The following is a 26,205-nucleotide window of genomic DNA, read 5'->3' as shown; positions in this document are numbered from 1 at the left end:
CTTACAGAAGGGAAAAAAAACATTTTTGCTAAGTGAAGTAAAAAATGTACTACTCTCTGCTTCTTCCCACAGTATCCATAAATATGCGGAGGCCGTTTATTTTGCCAGATGGGTTTTGAGACCCTGCTGAAACAAGAGATGCTGTCATTTATATTTCCCTCAAATTCTACCACAAACCACACTTGGGAGGGAAAAGAAAAAGTCGCCATGTAAGCATGTTTACCTTCAAGTGACTAGGAAGTGGAAACCTATCCATAAGTGATGACTCACCATTGCAGGCCTATAAAAGTAAAGGTATTCTCTGCGGAAGGACAACAGTCACCAGGCATCACCATTCAAGATGCATCCAGGGGTCCTGGCTGCCTTCCTCTTCTTGAGCTGGACTCATTGTCGGGCCCTGCCCCTCCCCAGTGGTGGCGATGAAGATGATTTGTCTGAGGAAGACCTCCAGTTTGCAGAGGTAGAGTATCTTGCCAATCCTGATGACGCGGTTGGTACATCTCAGAAATGTCCTTCTCTTTGAAACGCGGTTCATTTTGGTCTCTTTTCTAGCGCTACTTGAGATCGTACTACTATCCTACAAATCTCGCGGGAATCCTGAAGGAGAATGCAGCAAGCTCCATGACTGACAGGCTCCGAGAAATGCAGTCTTTTTTCGGCTTAGAGGTGACTGGAAAACTTGACGATAACACCTTAGATGTCATGAAAAAACCAAGATGCGGGGTTCCTGATGTGGGTGAATACAACGTTTTCCCTCGAACTCTCAAATGGTCCAAAATGAATTTAACCTACAGGTAATTATAGACTATCTTTCTTTCATATTTGTTAGCCTTTTCTTGTTGTATTAAATGTCTAATATTAAGTAGGCATTACTATTTAATAGGCAGTTAAATTCCAGAATAGCTTTAATGTGGTTGCCGAGATTGCCTCATAACATCTATTATTGTCACAGTAACCCAGCATGATTTTTTAGTGGGCATCTCAAAGTATTTCTTTTAGAAATGAAATCAAAAGAGAAATAAAAGTAGATTAAAGAAAATTTGCAAACGTAGTGCATTAGGTATATTTATCACAATGGTTCTAAAGATGAAGAGTTCCTCTCTTTCTAGAAACTTTACAGAGCTATTTCATTTATTTGGGCTTTATCAATGTAATTCAAACTTTTAGCATGCAAAATAAATTACATTAAACTTTGGAAAAATTTTAATTTCAGGTGCCACATGGTCAGATATTCGGAGATACTCAAATGTCTGAATTTTTGACTTTTTATTCTTGTATGGCATCATAATTAATACATTCTTTGAAACAATAAACCTCTAGTAGAACTTTCAAAGAAATTATTGCATTTTGAATTGAAGAGCAATATACCAAGAAAATGTATTCTAAAATAGCTGTCACTTTCCAAAAACTTAATTGAAACTTTCTCTGTTAAATAGAATTGTGAATTACACCCCTGATATGACTCATTCTGAAGTTGAAAAGGCGTTCAAAAAAGCCTTCAAAGTTTGGTCCGATGTAACTCCTCTGAATTTTACCAGACTTCACGATGGCATTGCTGACATCATGATCTCTTTTGGAACTAAGGGTAATGATGCACATTTATTTTTAAAACATTTTTATATTCTAATTCTTAGTTGGTTCCATTTTAAAATTATTTCTTTCAGTCATTCATTACTTTTTAAAGCATTCAACACCAATTTACCAAACACCTGTGCTAAGTACTCCTGGATGTGATAAGACTCCTAACCCTTGCTTTTGTGTGTAGAGCATGGCGACTTCTACCCATTTGATGGGCCCTCTGGCCTGCTGGCTCACGCTTTTCCTCCTGGGCCAAATTATGGAGGAGATGCCCATTTTGATGATGATGAAACCTGGACAAGTAGTTCCAAAGGTAATGTTTCTTATAAAGATATCATTTATGTGTTGTTAGATTAGACAGTGAACACACTGGTATGGAAGTTAAAACACATAAAAGTTAAATATATTTGGTATTTGACTATATTTTCTTAAATAAAGTTTATCTTAGACATATTAGTGTCTCTACAAGTGACATTTCTACAAATTGATATTCAACATTAAAAAATGAACAAAATCTACTTAATCTGTCACTGTGGCTTGAGGGATACTAATGAACTCTGAAGTAGGACCAAAATGTTTATGTTTGTCAGCCAATATGTTATTACTGCAAATTACCTTTTGGCATGTTGAAGAAGTACAGTTTATTATAAATATATAACTAAAAACTACCAGGGTTGGATCTATGGGTCATACATGAATTAGATGTGAAATGAAATAATTTTTTCCTTGGTAGAAATATGTTCAATCAAATTTCTGTTTCCCATTATATGAGTTGCTTGATTCAGTCTTGTCTGTATATGACAAACACCATTCTTAAAAATCTAGACAGAGTCTTACCCCAAACAGCATGAAACAGACAAAGTGGCAGTTGTTTTTACAAGAGCAAAATGAAATTGCATGTTGAATGAAATCAGTTAGTAGTTGAATCTTCAAGTCTCAAAATAATTGGGAATGTTAATTTAGGAAGAAAAGCCATAGATTGTTCTAACTAGGACTTAGTTATGACAAGTAGAGGTTGTCTTCATAGACAGCTGATTTTATTATTCATTTAAACAAGAAAGATTATTTTTCCAAAGAATAAAACTGGGCCTTACATGTTCAGTGTCTCAACTCTAATACCTAGAATCTGTCTGTGGAGGGAAAAGTGAAAATTTACATATATATGTTCTGGGTATTTCAGAGGTAAGAACGGTTTCAGGAAGAAGGAATAAGATACAGCATTGTTAAGGCAGAATCATAATAAGCCTCAAATGTAGGTTCCTTTGTAAATTCTGGGTTTGAAATACTTAACTGAAATGAATGAAAACATCCACAAACCAGTCTGGATTCATTTTTCAGTGGAAGGCCAAGAGCAGTACCCATTACTAGTCATTTGATGAAGAATTGGCACTCAGATTATGCGACCTCTAGTTGCTCTCATGGTCTGCAAGATTTGCTAGGTTGGTTCATTTTCTTCATGCACAGGCTGCAATAGCAAAGGAAATTTAAGGTCAAATGGAATCCACTGGCTCTAGTTTTCAGGTAATCTAAGCACAAGTAACAACAATCCTATAGCCTTACACTTCTTGTTTTTCTTTTAGTGTTTTATTCTCTTTTTTCCAGTTTGAAATACCTGTATTAGGAGGCTCAAAATTGGCAGACAGAATGCTTAGAGGGAACAATGTAAATACAGTGACATAGTGGTCTTCTAGAGTAAAGATGGCTAATCATGTCTAGAGTTTCTGTTTCTTCAAATCCCAGAGTCTAGAGACGTTCTAGAACGAATCATTTGGTTGGAATTTGCTCCCAAGAGTATACACAGAGAATCTATTTAGTGCATCCTCCATCCTTGGTACGGTCCCTTTGGGTGCTGCCTCCTGATTGGAGGATGTTCTGGGCAGAACTCTAGCTAGGTACCACCCTATGTGATTTCCCCACTCCTCGTTTAAGGTAATCTCTGTCCACTTCCCTCACTTGACCTGAGAATACTAAGAGCAAATCAGGAGTCCTAGTGTCTTCATGGTAAATCCTTATTAGTTACTAATTACATGAGAGTAATCTGTTGACATTCTAATTGTGTAGGCAGCTATAATCAAAAGAACACTAAATTATTTATAAGAATTAAATCAATACTTTGAATCTTCCTTCAAGCAACTGAATACTGATATTAAAAAGTAAGAGAGTGAAGAAAGAGAAAAGAAAGAGTATATAGCGAAGAAAGAAACATACCAAATAGATAAAATGATACTCCTTTCATTACCTGGTCACTGGAATTCCTTTTTTTCTCATTGTTTCTTTATTTTCTTACAGGCTACAACTTGTTTCTTGTTGCTGCCCATGAGTTCGGCCACTCCTTAGGTCTTGACCACTCCAAGGATCCTGGAGCACTCATGTTTCCCATCTACACCTACACCGGCAAAAGCCACTTTATGCTTCCTGATGATGATGTACAAGGGATCCAATCTCTCTATGGTAACTCAGTTATAGAAATAGAATATGATTGGTTATAAAAGCAGAAGAAATCCATGCATTTATTTTCTAAATAGCAGTCATGCTGCATAATGATGTTTTGGTACAGTGAAGTTCATGTATGACAAAGGTTTCATAATACTATAATACTGTATTTTTAATGTACCTTTCTTATGTTTAGATACACTTAATACTCACCATTGTGTTACGAGTGCCTGCAGTACTCAGTACAGTAATATGCTGGACAGGTTTGTAGCTTAGGAGCAATAGGCTGTACCATATAGCGTATATGTGTAGTAGGTTATATATCTAGGTTTGTGTAAGTATACACTACGATGTTCACCCAATGACAAAATCTCCTAACAACACATTTTTTAGAATGTATCCTTGTTGTTAAGCGACACATGACTCTACTAACTGAATTCACCACTGCCAATGCTGCTTTCTTGGTGTTGTTACTAAAACCTAGGAAAACACACCCATTTTTTCTTTCCAAATCTAACTACCCACTCAAATAGAAAATACTTCATTCTCCAATTTTTTGCAGACTATAACTCCCTGTATCTGTATTTTATACATTGCAATGTGCATTTGATACCTTCAAAACACCTCTGCAATAAGAAAGAAAAATATTTTATTCCCCATTTAACCATTGAAGAAACAAAGCCATGTAGAGTTTAAGTAGCATACCTATAGTAATATGGTTGGTGGTGAAAGTGAGTTCCTAAAGCTTTTAGAAATTCCAAGTACTCTTTCAACCAGTCCAATTTGGCACAGTAGAAACCTCTCAAGTGGCCTGTGGTAGTTTTTAATCAACATCTACAGTAACCATTGTAAAAAAAAAATTCTTCCTTTTCACTTACCCCCCAAATTTTCAATAATATTTACAAAATAATTAAACCTCAACCCAAATATTTATTTATAGATGACCTGTTATAAATAGAGTTAAAGCCACAGTGCACAGTCGTCAGTGTAAACATTTCTAGAGCACATAGTTCAGCAAACTTGCTCACATCACCCAAGCCATTCTTTTCCCTTCTAAATTTGAATCTATCACAGTAACTAGCATAGCCATGGGCATGAACTTGAAGATGGCAAAGGGAATTTGCAAATTTATTTTGCAGTTATTATTTCTACATTATTATGACTCAGGGACTTATGAAAGAACTAATATAAACTAGACAGAAAAAAAAAACCAGTGTAGGATTATTATTGTGTACTGCACCCCCATCCCGTCTGCACTCATGGGAGCTGGTTGGAAAGTTACCAACATTTGGCAAGTCACATAAGTGCTGAAGGCCTGACTTGTCACAGCTGAGATACAGCTGCACCATGGCAAACTGGTGAAGCAACATTATTTGATGTTGATAGCTGGTAAAATAGTCAAGAGGAGGAGGCAAGATGAGGGCTTTCGCAGGAGAAATACACCATCAAAAATGGCTTTGAGGGGAGTCTAGTTTTCAAGAGCAGTCTATCAATAGATTGTGCAAGGTGTAGGGAAAATTTCTTCAAAGTCTGTTGCTTTTTTCCCCTCATTTTTATCATCAACCTCAGGAAACCTAAGTTTATAGTTCTAAAGAATCTCGAGAGGTCTTGAAGGATGGAAGTAGAGGGGAGGAAGGAAGGAAGATTACATGGTACTTGCACCATAATGTAGGAGCCCCAGGACCTACTGCTTTTCCTGGAGAAAACCCTCTCCCACTGTCCATCAGCAGATCAGCCTGTTGTGCTGTGACCCAGGTTTTCAGTAATGTCACATTCATAACTTCTCTCTTGCCTTTCATGACTGCAGGTCCAGGAGATGAAGACCCCAACCCTAAACATCCAAAAACGCCAGACAAATGTGACCCCTCCTTATCCCTTGATGCCATTACCAGTCTCCGAGGAGAAACAATGATCTTTAAAGACAGGTACTCTTGAGATTCTTTCATAAAGTTTGTATGCAACAAACATCTGTGAAGCTGTTTCTGCATATCGCCAAAACATCCTGTCAGACTTCCAAAGGCAAAGTTAACAGTAAAAATGGGCAGGCAGCTTACTTCCATATTTCAGACCAAATAAATGACTGATGGATAAATGTTTTACTTTTCAGTGTACAACCTTGGCATTGTGTAGCTTGTTTTTACATCTCTAGTTATAGTCTTTCTTGTAAATATAACCAAGAAAATCTAGAAATCCAATTTATTTTAAAAACAGACAAGCATTGAAAGTAATTGCTGTATTAATAAATGGTTACTCGTTAGGCCCACGCGGATTCGTTTTGGCATGGAAAGACTTTGATTCTGGATACATATGTTGGAATTCGAGAGATAGAATGAAATGAACCTAGAAATGCAATATAAAATTTTAATTTCTACATTGTTCTAGTATGCGTATTTGTTCATTCATTCATTCATTGATCCCTCATCTGTGATCCAATAGCATGTTTACCCCCTCTATTATAACTCTAACTACAATTGTACTCATGGGACGGGGTGTGGTTCTCATGTATCAGTTTTCCCAGGCCATGAGACCGTGGAAGACATAGTTCATGTAACTCATATCTTCTCTCTGGAGCCCAACACAATGCCTGGCAAATTTGTTTGCCCCTAGCAAGATACCCAAAATTGAGCAAGACAATTTCAACCCACAAAGAACTTAGAGACCTCGCAAAGCCTCTGCGAGATTTCAAAGTTGAATACCTTACGCTAGTTAGGATAGCACAACTTGTCACTGGAACTGAAAGGGTAATGGAATTTTTTCCCCTTCACAGGTGGGAGGTATTGGTTGTATTTAACTTATCTGTGTTATTGTGGAGAGAAGTGACTAGCAGGATAGAAATATAGCACTTAAAAATGTGACAGAAAACTCCATTTTACTTTTGTGTTAGATTCTTCTGGCGCCTGCATCCTCAGCAGGTTGATGCAGAGCTGTTTTTAACGAAATCATTTTGGCCGGAACTTCCCAACCGTATTGATGCTGCCTATGAGCATCCTTCTCATGACCTCATCTTCATCTTCAGAGGTAAGCTTTCCACAGAGGAGGCCTCGCACAGGACCAGGGGAGGCAGTGCTGAACTTGATGCCAATAGAGATTCAGTAAAATGATCACCACTGAAAATATACCTAAATTAAAGACCAAGTATTAAAAAAATGAAAGCCAGAAAGTACCTGAAACCATTCTACCATGAATCTCCAAATTGAACATATAAAAGGTCTACATTGTTAGACTTGTCATATCCACTCTTTCTTTCATATGAATCATGTCAGTTTTTTCTCTTAGTTCCTCTTAAAAATTGTTTATTGAGAAAACATTATAACAATATATATTCTGAAAAAGTGGAAAAAATATTATGAATCATTCTTCCTTCTGAATAGTCAGTTGATTTCATTTGTTCATTTTCATTATGTAACACATATTTTAAAATATTTATTTTCATAGTACAGATACATTTTTATAATCTACTGCTTTCCTTGACATAAAATTATGACCAATTTCCAAATTGCTACTTTACCTTTATGACCATAATTTAAAATGGCTACATAACTTTCTGCTGACACTGTTTCTATTGTTCAACTATTTATAATATTAATGTTATAATAAACCTACTTTTCAGAGAAGAAAATAACTTTCAAACTGGTATAAAATTTGAGTTTTCAATCTAATTAACCCTTCCTACTGTGTTGTTTATTCATGTAGAAATTTTAATGTGTTTTTTACCTAGCTTTAAACTTAATATTCAGAACCAATAAATTGCTAAGTTAATTGTGATATTTGATTAGCTATATTCATAACTGGGAAATTAAGATCCTAAATTTTATTTTTTTGTTTCAAGAATCCTTATATTTTTATGTTTCATAAACATGATGACTGTAAATACTAAATATTTTATTAATATTTCTAAATGTATAAATGGGCCTGCCCTTAAGCACATGTCTACCTAGGTAAGTCTTAATAGATTTCCCTGGATAATAAAACTGTTATTTCACTCATTCCAGGTAGAAAATTTTGGGCTCTTAATGGTTATGACATTCTGGAAGGTTATCCCAAAAAAATATCTGAACTGGGTTTTCCAAAAGAAGTTAAGAAGATAAGTGCAGCTGTTCACTTTGAGGATACAGGCAAGACTCTCCTCTTCTCAGGAAACCAGGTCTGGAGGTATGGCAGCAGGATGTACTGACACATCTGTGTCATAGCCACAAACTGCCTCAAATATCTGTCACTACTAGAAAATATTCCTACACACTACTGTAAATGTCATACTAGTCATTCACTTTTATTCCATGTCAGCTCTTTCAGGCAGCCCCTCAGATATGCATTTAAAAGTCTCAAGCTCTCTTGAACACACACACACACACACACACACACACACATATATATAATACTCAAAACATTCCTCTTCTCGAACATTCTTTTCTTAGCCATTTGTTATGCCTCTCAACCATCTTTGGCACACCCTCTTTCTTTCTTTCTTTCTTTTTTTTTTTTTTTTTTTTTTTTTTGAGACTAAGTCTTGCTCTGTTATCCAGGCTTGAGTCTAGTGGCATGACCTTGGCTCACTGCAACCTCTGCCTCCTGTATTCAAGCAATTCTCGTGTCTCGTGTCTCAGTCTCCCAAGTAGCTGGGATTACAGGCATGTGCCACTACACTCAGCTAATCTTTATATTTTTAGTAGAGACGGGGTTTTGCCACATTGGTCAGGCTTCTGGCCTCCAGCAATCCACCTGCCTCAGCCTCCCAAAATTCTGGGATTACAGTTGTGAGCCACCGCACCCGATTGACACCATCTCTTTCTAATCTTTCTCCTGTATTCTCTTTCTTGTCACTTTCTCTTAATTTACATGTAGCTCCATCTTCCATGGCCAAAGAGGATACCAGCATGAGTACAGGAAAAGATTAGTTGAGAGAGAAAGCCCTCCTCTCTGTGGAGTTAGCTGATCCACTCAAGAGGTTGACCAGGAAGCTGACAGGCCCATCGTTTATAAAGTGAAACTTTCTGAAGGGCAAGTGAAGCTGGAATATTTAAAACATATGTAAAGATTCAGGCAGCGTTGACATCAACAACATTTAGGAGTCCAGATTCAAGTCTATATTTGGAAATGGGAATATCTCATCAGTACCCTGCATTTGAAATGTTTAAAATGGAAACTTTCCTCCATCTCTACATACACACAGTTACACACACACATGCATACCCACACACACGCACATACCTGTATATATCATCTTTGCCTTTTGACTTATTTCTGACAATGACGTTTACAACATTCTAAAAATCACTGCCAGCTTCTACCAGGTACTGCATTTCATTCCCTACCCTCCATAAGAAGTATGTGGTTCAGTCAGGATTAATTGCTTACTGCAGCTCAGATATGCTGTTCTTTTGTATTCCCTTACGCTTCTCTTATGCAATTTTTTTTTTCTTTGGCGAGGAGATCCTTCCCTGCCTCTCTCCCTCTTGAAATTCTGCCCATTGTTTAAAGTTCATTCAAAATATCATTTCATCTACAAAGTCTTCTTTGATTTCCCCATTCAGGGGTTATTGCCCGGTTTCCTGTACCCCCATGACATTTCATGATTACTCTCTCATGCTTCACTTCTGTTGCCTGGTGTTGCAGTTATGTGTAAACACATGCCTTAGCTTTATTGGTAGTTCAGTGGTTATGTTTTACTTGTTGGAACGTACCTTCAGGATATTCAAAAGCTCTCATCAGTAGCAGTAGTGGCACCTTATGGGAGCCTGTTTTCCTAGGTTAATTTTAGGATATGTTTGCTTGGTTAGGGTGTGGCTGCGGGCAGGGGAGAAGGAGCTTGAAATATGCAGTTATGGAAGGGGAAAACTATGCTTCCCTTCCCACCTTTATTATTACCATATGCCCCTACAACTTTTTACTACAGAAATTAAACCTTAAATATTTTTGTAGCCATTACTGTGTTTAGCAAGTTGTCTTACACATAGTGGGAAATCAATAGCTAATTGTTCAATGCACAAACATGCATTTATTTCATGCTTAAGAACACGTTCCTAATGACATACTTTTATAACAGATACACCATTTGTGAAATGGAAATGAGCTTGTAACTCTCTTTAAAAAGATGGCCTTCGGGCAAGTCAACAAATACTCGTCAAGCAGCCACTGTACACTCAGTATTCTCATTCCTAATGTTAAAAAGCTACCAGACGTTTTAAATGGACTTAAAATTTTTAAATTCTTGTCAATTTTGAAAGATGCTATTGTATCTATTGTATTATTTCTAAGGTACTTTCTAAGAAATATAACTGACTTAAGAGTATTTTTTTCTTTAAATAGATATGATGATACTAACCATATTATGGATAAAGACTATCCAAGACTAATAGAAGAAGACTTCCCAGGAATTGGTGATAAAGTAGATGCTGTCTACGAGAAAAATGGTAAGTAGTTACATTACATTGACTTTAAAGAGGAGCTTCTGTAGCCCCTGAAAACTCTTTTCTGTACAAATCGTTTTTAGATAGGACCTAGATGTGTTAATAAATGTATGGCAGTTAAGGAATTAATCGTTCCTATGTGACTACCTACAAAGACAGCAAACCAAAAATATAACATGCTGAGAATAAATGAGAATTTTACTTAATGATTGCTAATTCTATAAATACGAGATGCTAAACCTTCAACACTACCGTAAGCTACGCTTAAAGATGCAAAAATGCAAAAGATATTGCCAGAATTCAAACTGGGTGTGGAGTGGGAAGTAATTCATACATAAAGACTCATAACTACCATAACTATGTAGTGACCTTTTACTTTAATTATGTTCTCAGCCTTTTATTTTTATTTGTTTATTTATTTCGACAGAGTCTCACTCTGTCGTCCAGGCTGTAGTTCAGTGGCACAATCTCAGCTCGCTGCAACCTCCACCTCCCAGGTTCAAGAGATTCTCCTGCCTCAGCCTCTGGAGTAGCTGGGATTACAGGTGCCTGACACCATGCCCGGCTGATTTTTGTATTTTTAGTAGAGATGGGGTTTTGCCATGTTGGCCAGGCTGGTCTTGAACTCCTGGCCTCAAGCGATTCACCCGCCTCGGCCTTCCAAAGTGCTCAGATTACAGGCCTGACTTCACTGACCTCCTTTAACTATGAAAAGAGATATTATTGATAACTTATAACAAATATCAGTCTAGGTGCGGTGGCTCATGCCTGTAATATAAGCACTTTGCAAAGCTGAGATGGGCGGATCACTCGAGATCAGGAGTTCAAGACTAGCCTGACCAACATGGCAAAACGCCATCTCTACTAAAAATACAAAAAAAAAAAAAAAAATAGCTGGGAATGGTGGCATGCACCTGTAATCCCAGCTAGTCAGGAGGCTGAGGCAGGAGAATCGCTTGAATTTAGGAATCAGAGGTTGCAGTGAGCCAAGATCACTGCCAGTGCACTCTAGCCTGGACTACAGAGTGAGACTCTGTCTCATATACACACACAAAAATCGATAATCGGCCGGGCGCAGTGGCTCACGCCTGTAATCTCAGCACTGTGGGAGACTGAGGCAGGTGGATAACGAGGCCGGGAGATGGAGACCATCCTGGCTTAACACGGTGAAACCTCGTCTCTACTAAAAAACAATACAAAAAATTAGCTGGGCGTAGGTGGCAGGCGCCTGTAGTCCCAGCTACTGGGGAGGCTGAGGCAGGAGAATGGCGTGAACCCGGGAGGCGGAGCTTGCAGTGAGCGGAGATCGCGCCACTGCACTCCAGCCTGGGCGACAGAGCGAGACTCGGTCTCAAAAAAAAAAAAAAAAAAAAAAAAAAAAAAACCCGATAATCCAAGTAGCAAAACTGTCTAGGAAGATTCACACCTTAAAAGAACAACTAAAAAATAAAAATAAAAAGATAAAAAAATTAAAAAGGAACAACTATGAGCAATACATTAAAGCACTAATAGAGTTTAAAAAGAAAAAGGTTGAGATTCCTACAAACGGGATCTAAGAGATTGAACCGTTAATAGTAACTGGATTAAAACCTTATTATTTTCAAACTCTGAAATTGTCTTTATGCTTTTTCCTGTAGGTTATATCTATTTTTTCAACGGGCCCATACAGTTTGAATACAGCATCTGGAGTAACCGTATTGTTCGCGTCATGCCAGCAAATTCCATATTGTGGTGCTAAGTGTCTTTCTAAAAATTGTTATTTAAATCCTGAAGAGCATTTGGGGTAATACTTCCAGAAGTGTGGGGTGGGGGAAGGAGAGCTATCAGGAGAAAGCTTGGTTCTGTGAACAAGCTTCAGTAAGTTATCTTTGAATATGTAGTATCTATATGACTATGGGTGGCTGGAACCACATTGAAGAATGTTAGAATAATGAAATGGAGGATCTCTAAGGAACACCTGATTCTTGTTGCTGTACAAAAGCAATGGCTGATGATATTTCCCACACCACAAATGGGACACATGGTCTGTCAATGAGAGCATAATTAAAAAATATATTTATAAGGAAATTTTACAAGAGCATAAGGTAAATCACATTCATATAATGAATAAATCATTCTTACTAAAAAGCATAAAATAGTATGAAAATGGAATTTTTGGAGAGCCATACATAAAATAAATAAACCAAAGGAAAATGTCTGTAATAAATAGACTGTAACTTCCAAATAAATAATATTCATTTTGCACTGAGGATATTCAGATGTATGTGCCCTTCTTCACACAGACACTAACAAAATATCAAAGTCACTAAAGACAGGAGACAAAAGAGCAGCGGTGAGAATAGTAGATGTGGCCTTTGAATTCTGTTTAATTTTCACTTTTGGCAATGACTCAAAGTCTGCTCTCATATAAGGCAAATATTCCTTTACATATTAAAGAGGATAAAGAAGGATGATATCTTTTTGTTAAAATATTTCAGGTTTTTCAGAAATCACACATTACAAAGTTAAAATTGTTATCAAAATAGTCTAAGGCCATGGCATCCCTTTTACATAAATTATTTGATTATTTAAGACTAACAGTTGCATTTTAACCCTATTTTACCTAGCTAATTATTTTAATTGTTCAGTTTGCCTTGGATATATAGGCTATTTTCTAAAGACTTGTATAGAATGAAATAAAATATATCTTGCAAAATGGAAGTATATATATATTAAAAGAGAGACATCCAAATTAAAAAAAAAAAAACAACAGTCTACTAGATTGTGATCCCTTGAGATATGGAACGATGCCTTTTTTCTCTGCATTTAAAAAGGTCCCCCAGCACTTCCCACAGTGCCTATTGATACTTGGGTAGGGTGCTTGGCACTTATTGAATATATATGATTGGCCATCAAGGGAAGAACTATTGCTCAGAGACACTGTTCATAAAAACTCAGGCAAAGAAAATGAAATGCATATTTGCAAAATGTATTAGGAAGTGTTTATGTTGTTTGTAATAAAAATATATTTTCAACAGACAATTGCTATATGGTACATTTTGTCTTTAGGTATAATTTCAATTTTCCTCACCCAAAGAGGGTTCATTGACAATATTTTTATTTTTGGAGACAGAGTCTCGCTCAGTTGCCCAGGCTTGAATGCAGTGGTGTAGATGCAAACTCTACCTCCCGAGTTCAGGCGATTCTCCTGCCTTAGCCTCCCGAGTAGCTGGGATTACAGGTGCGTGCCAACATGCCTGGCTAGTTTTTGTATTTTTAATAGAGACGGGATATCATCATATTGGCCAGCTGGTCTTGAATTCCTGATCCCAGGTGATCTGCCTGCCCTGGCCTCCCAAAATCCTGGGATTACAGGTGTGGGCCACTGCGCTGGACACTTCTTCCTCTTTTTTTTTTCTTTCTAAAAAAAAATATTTAGGCCGATGCAGTGGCTCATGCCTATAATCCCAGCACTTTGGGAGACCAAGGCTAGAGGATTGTTTGAGCCCAGGATTTCGAGATCAGCCTGGGCAACATGGTGAAACCCAGTATCTACAAAAAAAAAAAAAATAGCTGTGGGTGGTGGTATGTGCCTGTAGTCTCAGCTACTAGGGAGGCTAAGGTGGGAAGACTGCATGAGGCAGGGAGAGGTCAAGGCTGCAGTGAAATGTGATCACACCACTGCACTCCAGCCTGGGTGACAGAGCAAGACCCAGTCTCAGACGAAGAAGGAGAAGGAGAAGGAACCAGGTCCCAGCTACTCAGGAGGCTGAGGCAAGAGGATCACCTGAGCCCAGGAGGTTGAGGCTGCAGTAAGCTATGCTTACACCAATGCACTCCAGCCTGGGTGATAGAGTTAGACCCTGTCTCAAAAAATAAAGAAACAAAAATAAAAAGGATGTTTAACTTGATTTCAGAAACATTTTCCCTATGTTTTACCATTTTCTTTCATGATATTTCTCTCTCATGGGTAGACAGAAAGACAGACAGATATATATAAAGATATATAGATATAAAGATATACATAAAGGTATATAGAAAAATATATATAGTCGAGATTGTTTCCTGACTTCCATCTTTACTCCAGTCTCAATTCAAAATTCCAAATCTAATTGGTGTTACCTTGATTAGTGTCCCTCCATGGTAACCAAAGCATCAAATTCAAATTATAGCAAATGTCTATTTGGAGTTTACCACTGGGGATAGAGGTAGTATTAAAGAGAGCTGATTATTAACTGAGCAGATGGTCCTAATAGAATCTTCTATGAAATAGGTTACAGGTAAAATACAGATAGCCAGTTTGTATAGATATTCACGAATGGGGTTGAGAAAACCAAATGAATGCTTTATGAGAAGTAATATTATATTCACAAATTAAAGTGAGAGTGCATTTACCTAGAGCTAATGTACTAGGCAAATGCACGGTCTTCAAATTGAATTGCAGCTAGTAACAGCCTCTTCATTAGATAATAAGGGTAAAAGGCTTGAAAAACTCCTCAAAGTGAACCAACAGCATACTTGTATTTGGAATAGGAGAAACTGACAAGATCTTATATTGCTGTAACAAATTTTGCTCTTGGAATTATCCTGGGAGAACTTTTGTATTAAACCAAAAATATTGTCCTGGATTTCCACATCCTCATGTCAGAATAAAAACACCAAAATATATATAGCTGAAAGATAGCCACCATAAAAGCTACCAAGTTTAACTCACTTCCCATTTAGAAAAAAAAAAAAGTGCAGCTCTCTGCTCACACAGTTTTGTTGGGGCCAACCAGAGTGGATTAAGCCTTGGTCACAGAAAATACTTTGATTTACGGATTCATCACGAGGCTGTGAGATTTACAATACTTCCACTAGGTGGCACCAGCAACACCCTTTTAGAAAAGGTTGAACTGGTCAGAGAATTCAGTTAAGTCACAAAACCAGTGCTTTGTTCTTTAACATAAGGTTGAGGAACTTAGCCACATCGCTGATTGTTTAACTCCTGACTTTACATTACTGACTTTCAAGTAAGATTTAATAGTAAGAACAGCTTGCTCCAGGTTTCCAAGTTTTTGCATATGAGTTCCCCTCGCTGATCTCTCAGAAGTGAGCCGGGATTCTGTTGTTATGCCCAGACCGTTTGTTCCCCAAAGACCACCAGAGTCCAGAGTCAAAGCCAAGCGGCAAGGATCTTTACTACAAGTTCGAACCTGGTCCCTCCATTCCACAGCATACAAGAGGGCCTCGAACAATGCGAGTGCTTGCTTTTTATAGCCCGATGTAAACAGGATATGTAAAGTTACAGGGAACAAGGTAATTCTCTCGGTTACAGCATTACAATTGGTTAACATTATACATTTAGCATTCCTTATCGGAGATCTCCCAGGTGATGTTTTTCTGAAGTTTGAAAGAAATATGGAGGAATGTGTTTGTGCTGGGCTCAGGAAGTTGGGAGATATATGGGGGATGTACCTCATTCCTTTCACTGTCATCCTGATTTGGTGGCTTGATGAAGCCACCAAGACCTGAAGCATGCACCCCTTAGAGCAAGGGCTTGTGAGTCATCACAGGCCCCTGGGTGACAGACTCCAACGTGATCTACAAGATGCACAATGTATACAACCAGTAGAATCAGCACTCCAAAGAGAAAACAAACCAGCACTATTCTGGCACCAAGAGGGAGGAAAATCCAAACTACTAGGCATGATAAATTTTGTTTTCTAAATAAAAAAGTGGGCCAGGTGCGGTGGCTCACACCTGTAATCCCAGCACTTCTGGAGGCTGAGACGGGTGGACACCTGAGGTCAGGAGTTGGAGACCAGCCTGACCAACATGGTGAAACCCCGTCTCTACTAAAAATACAAAAATTAGCCAGGCATGGTGGCAGGTGCCTGTAATCCCAGCTACTTGGGAGGCTGAGGCAGGAGAATTGCTTGAACCCAGGAGGCAAAGATTACCAACCAAAACAGTGAACAATTGCGTATTACCTGAGGGCAATGGTGAGTTTAGAGGAAGAAAAGCTTTACAGTTTCCAAAGTTGCTTTCTCACATGGTTTAGTTTTTCTAATTTTTTGGACTTTTATAACTGCCTGGTATATTGAAGTATGCGAAATGCTGATTTAAGATTCCTTGATTTTGTTCTACCTCACTGCTCACAAGACACTCAAATTGAACTGCAGCTAATAATGATCTCTGGAAAATAAAAAAATGTGCTGAGTTTATAGCAACAGCATGGCCATTTTTGTAAGAATTTATCATGATGTCTTAATTGACCTGAATTGCCAAAACTGCCAGAGGTGTGTGAACCAAAGCAACTCCATCTTAAATAGGAGCTGGGTAAAACAAGGCTGAAATCTACTGGGCTGCATTCCAAGACTGTTAAGGCCTTTTAAGTCACAGGATGAGACAGGAGGTCGGCACAAAATACAGGTCATAAAGACCTTGCTGATAAAACAGTTTGCAGTAAAGGAGCTGGCTAAAACCTACCAAAACAAAAATGGCGAAGAGAGTGACTTTTGGTCATCCTCACTGCTACACTCCCACCAGCGCCATGACAGTTTACAAATGCCATGGCAACGTCAGGAAGTTACCCTATGTGGTCTAAAAAGGGGAGGCATGAATAATCCACCCCTTGTTTAGCATATCGTCAAGAAATAACCATATAAATGGGCAACCAGAAGCCCTCGGGGCTGCTCTATGGAGTAGCCATTCTTTTATTCCTTTACTTTCTTAATAAACTTGCTTTTACTTTGCATTGCAGACTCGCCCTGAATTCTTTCTTGCGTGAGATCCAAGAACCTTCTTTTGGGGTCTGGATCAGGACCCCTTTCCTATAACAAAACTATACCCTAAAATTAGATTCTGTGAGAAGGAAAATTTCTCTTTCATACATGAGCCTGAACAGGTAAAATTCTATTGCATAAATGTTATCTCAGTTGTACACGCATGGAGAAACACGCACAAGTATATGCAAAATTCATTGTAACCCACTCTAGAACTACTCATTCAATAACGTCATCACACATCAACTGGGCAAGGAACAATTGTAAGTACGTGATATCCAGAGAATTCTGTCTGTTAAATTTTGGTTGCAATGAAACTGGACTTACTATCCAAATCCACCTGTTACATCTTACAGTTTTTCATAAGTGAAGATATTGATGCTTTTTTTTTTCATAATTTATGCTGGATTAAAGGACATTGCCCAAGCATCCTTATCTGTGTTCCATCTTTTGTGCTTATCTGTGTCCGATCTTTTGCACCAAAAATATGTAAAATTAGCAACTAAAAAGTTTTATTTATTTATTTTTTGTTTGTTTTTAAATGGTTACATATACCAGTAGCCTTCCTTTTCTGGACGATCTTCTCTTTCCTTTATTAGACTGGGCACTAAAAGCCTGCGCAGGTCACAAGCAAAACCATTCATGTGGCCCTTCCAATTCTATCTAAAAAGAGGTGTTGTGTTCTGAGGTTAAGAGCATTTGCCTTTCTGGGTTGTATCCTTTGGCCAGCTCGTGCTTTGGCTTAGTGAGTGCCCAGCGCCTTGTGGCTTTGCTTCCAAAACAACGCAGGGAACAAGAAGCCTGAGCTGTGTTTCAGAGCACATGGGGTACAGTGTGTACGCTAGTGCTGGCTCAGTTTTTGGCCAACTCTAGTTTGGATTATTTTGAGCTGAGCAGAGGGCTGGGACACAGCATCAACTGTGCCTCCAGCCTTATCCTTTTCCAAACCCACTTGCAAGGCTTTATCCCTTAATAAATAAGATATCTCCTAAATACTTGCATTCCTAATTTCATAGGAAACATCTAACTTGTTTTATGGTTTGAATAACAGCGAGATAAGATAAAGGTTAAGGAAGCAGAATCCTAAGGAAGCGAAACTGGGCAATATTGTGCAGTCGTGGTAATGGAAGTCAGATACTTGGCAACAAAAGTTACCCAGGTATTATGTGGGATTAACTGGAATATGAATTAAGGGCTCAGAGCTATTTCATGAGAATGTCACTGTACACCCGGTATATGTAATATGCTTCTACTTGGTATTTACTTTTAAAACATTTCCTGAAATCTTTCAATGGGGCAGCTTTGGGGACTAGAGGAATATGGAAATATTGTGTGTCCTGTGTTTACATAAGATACTAAAATTTACAGAAACTTATTAGATTATCTGATTTCAATTCCTTCAGTTTACAAATAAGAATCTGGGGCCAAGAGAGAGGAAATGGTCTTTTCAAGAGCATAGAGTAATGCTGAAGACTAGGCCATACACATCATTCACTTTTCTCCTTCTAGCTTGTTAACTCCTCTACTCTCCTCTAATCTAGGCCATGGCATAGATTGTCTATCAGGGGCATGAAATGTAATTCTACTGTAATGATACCACTAGCCTGATGGCATCCATGTCCCAGAGTCAAGGGAAGCTGAGCTGATGTCTCTATATTATCTTGGATGCTCAGCCTTTGCTGACCATGTTCTCCCCACTGCTGAGGCTGCTTGACCATGACTGACCTTAGTCAAAAGAGATTGAGGGAGTTGAAACTCAGTTGTCTGGGGTTCAATGAAAAAATCTTTGCTAGAACAACTTTGACTTTGTATCTACTTTTGAAAACTGGGTTTCTGTGTTTTCCCCAAGATTGAATCCCCACTTTTGCTACAGCATAGCATACTGGATCTCTCCATTATCCTCTATGCCAGAGTCTCTGCTTTCTATTTTTATTTTATTTTTAACTCTTATTTTAGATTCAAGGGTACATGTGCAGGTTTGTTGTATAGGTAAACTTGCCCCCTGGGGGTTTGTTACAGATTATTTAGTCACCTGGGTACTAAGCTTAGTACCCAATAGTTACTTTTTCTGCTCCTCTCCCTCCTCCCACCCTCTTCCCTCAAGTAGGCCCCAGTGTCTGTTGTTCCCCTTTTTGTGTCCATGTGTTCTTATCATTTAGCTCCCACTTATAAGTGAGAACATGTGGTACTTGTTTTTGGTTCCTGCGTTCGTTCATTTGCTAAGGATAAAGGCCTCCAGCTCCATCTATATTCCTGCAAAGGACATGATTTTGTTCTTTTTATGGCTGCATAGTATTTCATGGTGTATGTACCACATTTTCTTTATCCAGTCTACCACTGCTGGGCATCTCGGTTGATTGCATGTCTTTGCAATAGTGACTGGTGCTGCAATGAACATAGTGTGTGCCTTTGTCTTTGTGGTAGAATGATCTATATTCATTCTGGTATATACCCAGTAATGAGATTTTGGAGTCAAACGGTAGTTCTGGTTTTAATTCTTTGAGAATTGCCATACTGCTTTCCACAGTGGTTGAACGAATTCGCACACCCACCAATAGTGTATAAGTGTTTTTCTTTCCCCACAACCTTGCCGGCATCTGTTATTTTCTGACATTTTGCTGATAGCCATTCTTACTGATGTGAGATGGTATCTCATTGTGGTTTAATTTGCATTTCTCTAATGATTAGTGATATTGAGCTATTTTCACATACTTCTTGTCTGCACACATGTCTTTTTTCCAAAAGTGTTCATGTTCTTTGCTCACCTTTCGATGGGGTTGTTTGGTTTTTGCTTGTAAATTTATTTATGTTCCTTATAGATGCAGGATATTAGAGTCTCTGCTTTTTAAATATTCTTTGTCCAGTGGATACTTTTTTGCAGACAGGAATCTTGCTATGTTGCTCAGGCTAGAGTGTCATGGCTATTCACAGATGCAATCATGCACTACAGCCTCCAACTCCTGGGCTCAAGAGAACCTCCTGCCCTCAGTCTCTTAAGTAGCTGGGACTACAGGCACCTGCTATTGTGCCCAGCTTCTTTCTTTTTGGTTGACTTGAGGGGCTTAAGTTCTGGTTCCCGCCAGAGGTTGGGTCCCACTATTTATTGATGAGAGGCTGGTCTCTGCCTTTAGTGAAGACATAAATATTGAGACAAATACATACAACAATCTTACATTTTACTCTATTTCAGACATCTTATATTTTTCCTCTCCCTTTTGCCTTTAGCCATAAGGTTGACTTGTTTCTTCAGAAAGAAAATAGCTGTCAGCCAGGCGTGGTGGCTCACGCCTATAATCCCAGACCTTTGAAAGGCTGAGGCAGGTGGATTGCCTGCAGGAGTTTGAGACCAGCCTGGCCAACATGGATTTAGTAGAAACTCTATCTCTACTAAAAATACAAAAAATAAGCTGGGAATGGTGGTGGGCGCCTGTAATCCCAGCTGCTCAGGAGGCTGAGGCCAGAGAATCACTTGAACCCAGGAGGCAGAGGTTGCAGTGAGCTGAGATCGTGTCATGGTACTCCAGCGTGGCTGACAAGAGCGAGACTCCATCCCCTTCTCCCCCTGGCCAAAAAATAGCTTTCAACTGCAGAGGCCTGCACCCCCACTCGCATGAGTGCACACCCCATAGCCTTGCTTGAGGCATTGTCAGCATAAACACCAATCCCAACCTTTATTCTTCCAGCTCCCTCACTGTCATCTCCTGCAACAATACATGTTCTTTGACCTCCTCAAGACCACTTTTACCAAAGCCCAGGCCTGTCCCTGACACTTATGAGGCCCCTCCTCTGGGCTGGTTCTTCTCTTCTGATCCCTGGCTTTGCTCTGCATTGCAAGCGACCTTAAGTGCAAGGTTATGGACATACCACCTATAGGTCCTTCCACATCTGCTGACCCGGTAGCCCATTGGCCACCACTAGGAGTGTGCACATCATTGAGGGGATCCACCCTTGAGAGAATGAGCCTGTGGAAGATGCCCTCTGAGGCCTTGGAAGCAGGAAATTCAGGGGACTTGTGGTCTAGAGCAGCCCTGTCTAAGAGAAAGATAGCACAAGTCACATGCAGAATTCCACATTTTCTAGTGACTACATTAAAAGCAGTAAAAAGAAATAGGTAAAATGAACTTAAATGATATATTTTACCTTTTTTTTTTTTTGAGACAGAGTCTCATTCTATCACTCAGGCTGGAGTACAGTGGCACGATCTCGGCTCATTGCAACTTCTGCCTCCTGGGTTCAAGCGATTCTCCTGCCTCAGCCTCCTAAGTAGCTGGGATTACAGGTGTGCACCACTACACCCAGCTAATTTTTGTATTTTTAGTACAGACGGGGTTTCATCATGTTGGCCAAGCTGGTCTCGAACTCCTGACCTCAGGTGATCCACCTGCCTTGGCCTCCCAAAGTGCTGGGATTACAAGAGTGAGCCACCGCACCCAGCCAATGAAGATTTTTTAAAAAGACGGTTTTACATCCTGTTTCTCATATAAAGTCTTCAAAATCTGGTGTGTGTTTCATACTTAAGAGCACATCTCAATTCTGACCGGCCACATTTCCAGTGCTCAGTTGCTACCTGTAGCTACAGAAGGGGACAGTGCAGGAAATGGGTGGGTACAGGCACCCGAAGGCATATCCTTGTACCTGCAGAGAACTGCAGCCTGGGGAGAGCAAAGCGGGCCCTGATACAGGGTGGCGCTCTCACCTTTTCAAATCTATTAGCCTCCTTTTGTCTCACTGTATTCTGAATCTACCCCGGATCTCTAGACACCACTCCTGCTCCTTTGCCCTTTTCACCACTCCAGCCTACCAACACTTGTATTTGCTTTCAAGATGAGGAACATGGAGGAATTGCTGGAGGAAAACACAAAGTTGTCGGAATATGAATTCTCCACCTTCACGAGTATTGGATTTTATTTTTTTATTCTTTATTCTTTATTTTTATTTTTTGGAGGTGGGGATGGAGTCTCGCTCTGTCACCCAGGCTGGAGTGTAGCGGCGCGATCTTGACTCACTGCAACTTCCGCCTTCCGGGTTCAAGCATTCTCCTGCCTCAGCCTCTCGAGTAGCTGGGACTACAGGTGCCTGCCACTGTGACCAGCTAATTCTTGTCTTTTTAGTAGAAATAGGGTTTCACCATTTTGGTCAGGCTTGTCTCAAACTCCTGAGCTCAAGTGATCCACCCGCCTCAGCCTCCCAAAGTGCTGAGATGACAGGTGTGAGCCAACCCGCCCAGTCAGGAGTATTGGTTTGACGATGGGGATGCTGCTCTGTGGCTGCAGTGAAGAAATTGGAACCAATGTGATAATACAGACAAGAAATTATCTATAAAACATTGTGTAAATCAGCCTCAAGGCAGTTCTTTACATGCTCCCAGAAGAATGGTGTGAAATACTGAAGAAATTACATAGCCCTCCTGAGTCTCAGTTTCTAAAATATGGTTGATAATAGTAACAAATGTGTATATTTTCTATGTGCCAGTGATGTTTACGTGCTTCACATGTATCAATTAACTTATTGTCACAAAAGTTCTATTTTTGTTCTTATTTTATGAGTGAGGAAGAAAGCACAGAGAGGTGAAGTGACGTGTCCTAGGTCACACAACCAGTATGTGGAAGAACTGGAATTTGAACGCAGCCATTCTATCTCTAGAACTATGCACTAAACTGAAAGAATGGATCTACAGCACTTAGCAGACTCCTTGGCACATAGCAAGTACTCAGTAAGTCATAGCTGCTACTTCCTCAGTCCTGAAGATGGCGGTAAGGGTGGGTTATGGGTGGTGGAGGTGTGGGTGAGAGGTCTAACAAAATCACACACAAACCACACCCTCAACACCAGTATCTGAAGTCATTCTTTCAGGCTTGCAGCTGTGGTCCTCAAGTACTTCCTCTGTCTGTACAACCTCAGGGCCACTTCTCAGTTTAGTCAAATAAGTGTTTGTATATCTACTGTATATTTTTGAGGACATAAAGTTCTGTTTTAAAAATTAAAAAAAAATCTATCTAGAATTAAAACTAAAAACATGAATCATGGTTTTTTTATTTGCAACTAATAAGTCTTGCCTGCCTTCATTTGGTTCTGGACAAACAGAGGGTCTTTCCTTGATGGGTGGTGGAATCAGAAGACCCTTCTGCCTTTTGTGAAGACCATTCGACCATTTAGCCAACTACTGAACTATCCACACTAATGGTGATTATTGGCATGGGAATATGGTGGCTTAGGAAATAGGAACAAATGCCCAAGAAAAGATGCATTATTATTGGTCCACAGAATAAAGTTTAAGCTTTGTTCGAGGAAACAGTTTTTCTTTTACTAGATATCTTAGTTAGGCTAGTTTTAAAATTTGTCTATATTTCCTGAGCATATACAAAGCCAAGGGAGAATGGCCCAGTGGTTTCTAAAATACAAAGAATATTAGCCAGTCATCAGGAATTTCTCTCAGGGAAATGTGAAGACCAGATGGGATGATGGAAGCACTGTACTTGGGATATAAAACATCTGAGACTAAAATCTTGCTGGATGCTCAAGTGGGCACGGACAAAAAGTGTTGACATCCAACACTTCCCTGAACCTATTTATTCCCATACTTACACAACTTGGCCATGCCATATGACCCAGTCAGATGAAGTACAAGATAGTCATTTTTTCCAAACATATGCCTGACTTTATTTCTACATCAGTAACTGAATCAACTCTGAGGATTCATAGAGTTGCTGAAAACACCAAATCCTCTTGAGCCTTAACCCATTGTTTTAAAACCACATGGAGTGGATGTAGTCATTCCACAGACAGCACATCGACATGGCCACACCCTTAGATCACCGGAACGTGTCTCACGCTACCTGGAGGATATGTTAATCTCTCTCTGCCAACTCCAGTAGTAACTGATGGTTGATGCTATCAACTCCCAATTCCTCCTCCTTGAGAAAAGGAAGAAGATAGTTTAAGGTGTTCCCTTCAGTTGTATAATCATTGATGATTCTTTACTTAGTGAAGAAGGATAAAGACTTTGGACCTGAGGGTAAAAACACACCCTGTAGAAGCATAGTTTTATACCAGCTGGATGCATGTTACTGAATATGAAATCACAATCATCAGAATTGAGTCAAGTTTGAAAAGACTCTCTGTATATCCCCTTGAGGCTAATTCCCATAGTTGGAGCTCTCAGGAGGTGGGCAAGCTACCATTAATAAGACTGTCGTCCAAATTTCTTAAAATAAAATTTAACACTGAGTTTTTGTTCATTGCTTCCTAATTCACTAGGGATAGTAATACTGTGTATACAGCAAATCAATTCTGATTACTGAGGTTGTTGGTATATTTTTCAGGGAGGAACTAAAATTAGGTTTAGTTTCAAAATGGAGCCAAGCCACTCATGTGAGAAGTTTAAGTAAAAAGTGCCAGAATAGCATACAAAAGACACTCAAAAAGAAAAAAAAATTAAAAGTAGCAGGACATATTTAGTTCATCATATAAATTGACTGGCAGATTAGAGTTGCAAGATATCAGATTATTTGGTCTATATAATTCTACAATCTAGGGGTAAACAACATTCCCATGGCAAAGTAGGTACATTCTCATGGTTGCTGACCACTGGGAACATACTTGGTGACCAAGAGTAGAGTAGTTTGGGGAATAACAGGTCCCTGAAATTAATGGGGTCTCCCTTCTTACCCTCAATCAAAGTGCAAAAACTTCCGGTATTCCAGTGACTCCCCATGTAGCTCCTCTCTGAGGTAGTATAGTTCTGCTGCAATCCCTAGACAAACACTCTGTTAAGAAAAGTAAAGACAGACTCATTTGATCTGTGTGGCACTGAGTAGTTTCATCGTTTACCTGTGACAAAGGATAGTGACTTCAACATGCCCTCTCAGGCTGGCAGTCCCCATTGTGATGGTTCCTGTACTGGAGCTACGGTGATGAGGTGACTGTGATGATCACCCGCAGGCCAGGGCCGGTTGTAGAACCTTGAATGAATCCAGCAGGTTCTCTGCTTTGATGAGAGTCATGTTGGCTACAAAGCTTCCCAGGTTCACGGCTTTATTCTGACTCAGAAACACCCCTGTGTATGAAATGCTGGTCACTGGCTTAGAGGAGGGTTTAGACGACAGGAGCTGATTACAGTGTGCAAGGAGAAAGGGAAGAGAAATGGGAGGAAATAAGGGGCCTTGGATTGGAATAAGAGAAAGAAAAGACTGCATACTCTGCAGCTATTCACCTGGCTACAAACTGCTTTGTCCAAAGGGCACTTGGGAGACGTGCCTCCCACCCCAAATGGGCACACATTAAACAGTGCCGAAGTGGAATATGCTGTCTGGAGTGTGTGTGTATGTGTGTGCTCATCAGGGGAGCTATTACATCCACCTAGTCCTATTTTCCTGCAGCACGGGCCACAATAAGAGCACATGAGTCCTAGAGCACAGTGACTGGAAGATCGACAGCCAAGACTAGAAGTGGTCCCACAGCCTCTGCAGACCCAAAGATACACATTTAAATTCCCTCTTTGGAGATACCCAGAATTTCTTTTGGTGTTTTGGCCACAGCAGCACAGCAGCCAAATGTGATAATGCAGCACAGTAATGCCAAAAAAAAAAAAAAAAAAAAGAAAATCAAGGTTTGAATTTGAGCTCTAGCACTTTCAAGCGTCTCTGTATTTTGCATTCTTGTGCATTAAAATGAAGATAGAAATACTTGCCTTGCCTACTTCACAGGGTTGCTCTAAGGATCATATAAAATAGCATCTTTGAAATACGTAAATGATAAAGTATGTATTAACATGAAGTATTGTTGGTTATTTCTAGATCCCGGCTCCCTCTCCCTCCTTCCTTTTTTCTTTCCTTCCTTCCTTCCTTCCTTCCTTCCTTCCTTCCTTCCTTCCTTCCTTCCTTCCTGCCTTCCTTCCTTCCTTCCTTCCTCCCTCCCTCCTTACACTCCTACCATCTTCTAAGATCTCCAAAGGCTAAGTGCTAAGCAATGGGGAGTTTGGCTTGCATCAATGGAAGTTATTATTTAAATCATCTCTGAATGAATTCACTTATACCTCCTCA

The 26,205-nt window shown here is 39.4% G+C and overlaps 1 protein-coding gene and 1 long non-coding RNA gene across 2 annotated transcripts; one reads left to right on the top strand and one right to left on the bottom strand.

Annotated features, from left to right (window-relative positions):
- Positions 1–267: 267 nt before the first annotated feature.
- MMP13 (matrix metallopeptidase 13) lies at positions 268–12,667 on the top strand. Its single transcript, XM_050756845.1, has 10 exons — positions 268–460; positions 553–794; positions 1,437–1,585; positions 1,766–1,891; positions 3,868–4,029; positions 5,819–5,936; positions 6,896–7,029; positions 8,004–8,163; positions 10,318–10,421; positions 12,056–12,667. Exons 1-10 carry the CDS (start codon positions 341–343, stop codon positions 12,154–12,156), a joined length of 1,416 nt encoding a protein of 471 aa, XP_050612802.1. The 5' UTR covers positions 268–340; the 3' UTR covers positions 12,157–12,667.
- Positions 12,668–21,298: 8,631 nt separating this feature from the next.
- On the bottom strand, positions 21,299–25,351 carry LOC126934773 (uncharacterized). The gene is made up of 2 exons (XR_007719112.1): positions 24,995–25,351; positions 21,299–22,431 (listed from the first exon to the last, which is right to left on the bottom strand). It is a non-coding gene; the product is annotated as an uncharacterized LOC126934773 (long non-coding RNA).
- Positions 25,352–26,205: the final 854 nt, after the last annotated feature.

Source organism: Macaca thibetana, chromosome 14 (assembly GCF_024542745.1).
Source record: "Macaca thibetana thibetana isolate TM-01 chromosome 14, ASM2454274v1, whole genome shotgun sequence".
Taxonomy (NCBI): Eukaryota; Metazoa; Chordata; class Mammalia; order Primates; family Cercopithecidae; genus Macaca; species Macaca thibetana.
This window is presented reverse-complemented; position numbering and strand designations above follow the sequence as displayed.

Bases quoted from the DNA above. Each gene is read 5' to 3' on its own strand.
- MMP13 (XM_050756845.1), top strand. From the start codon at position 341: ATGCATCCAGGGGTCCTGGCTGCCTTCCTCTTCTTGAGCTGGACTCAT. The intron at 1,586-1,765 runs GTAATGATGCAC...TTTTGTGTGTAG, and splicing joins GATCTCTTTTGGAACTAAGG to AGCATGGCGACTTCTACCCA. The intron at 8,164-10,317 runs GTATGGCAGCAG...TTCTTTAAATAG, and splicing joins TCAGGAAACCAGGTCTGGAG to ATATGATGATACTAACCATA.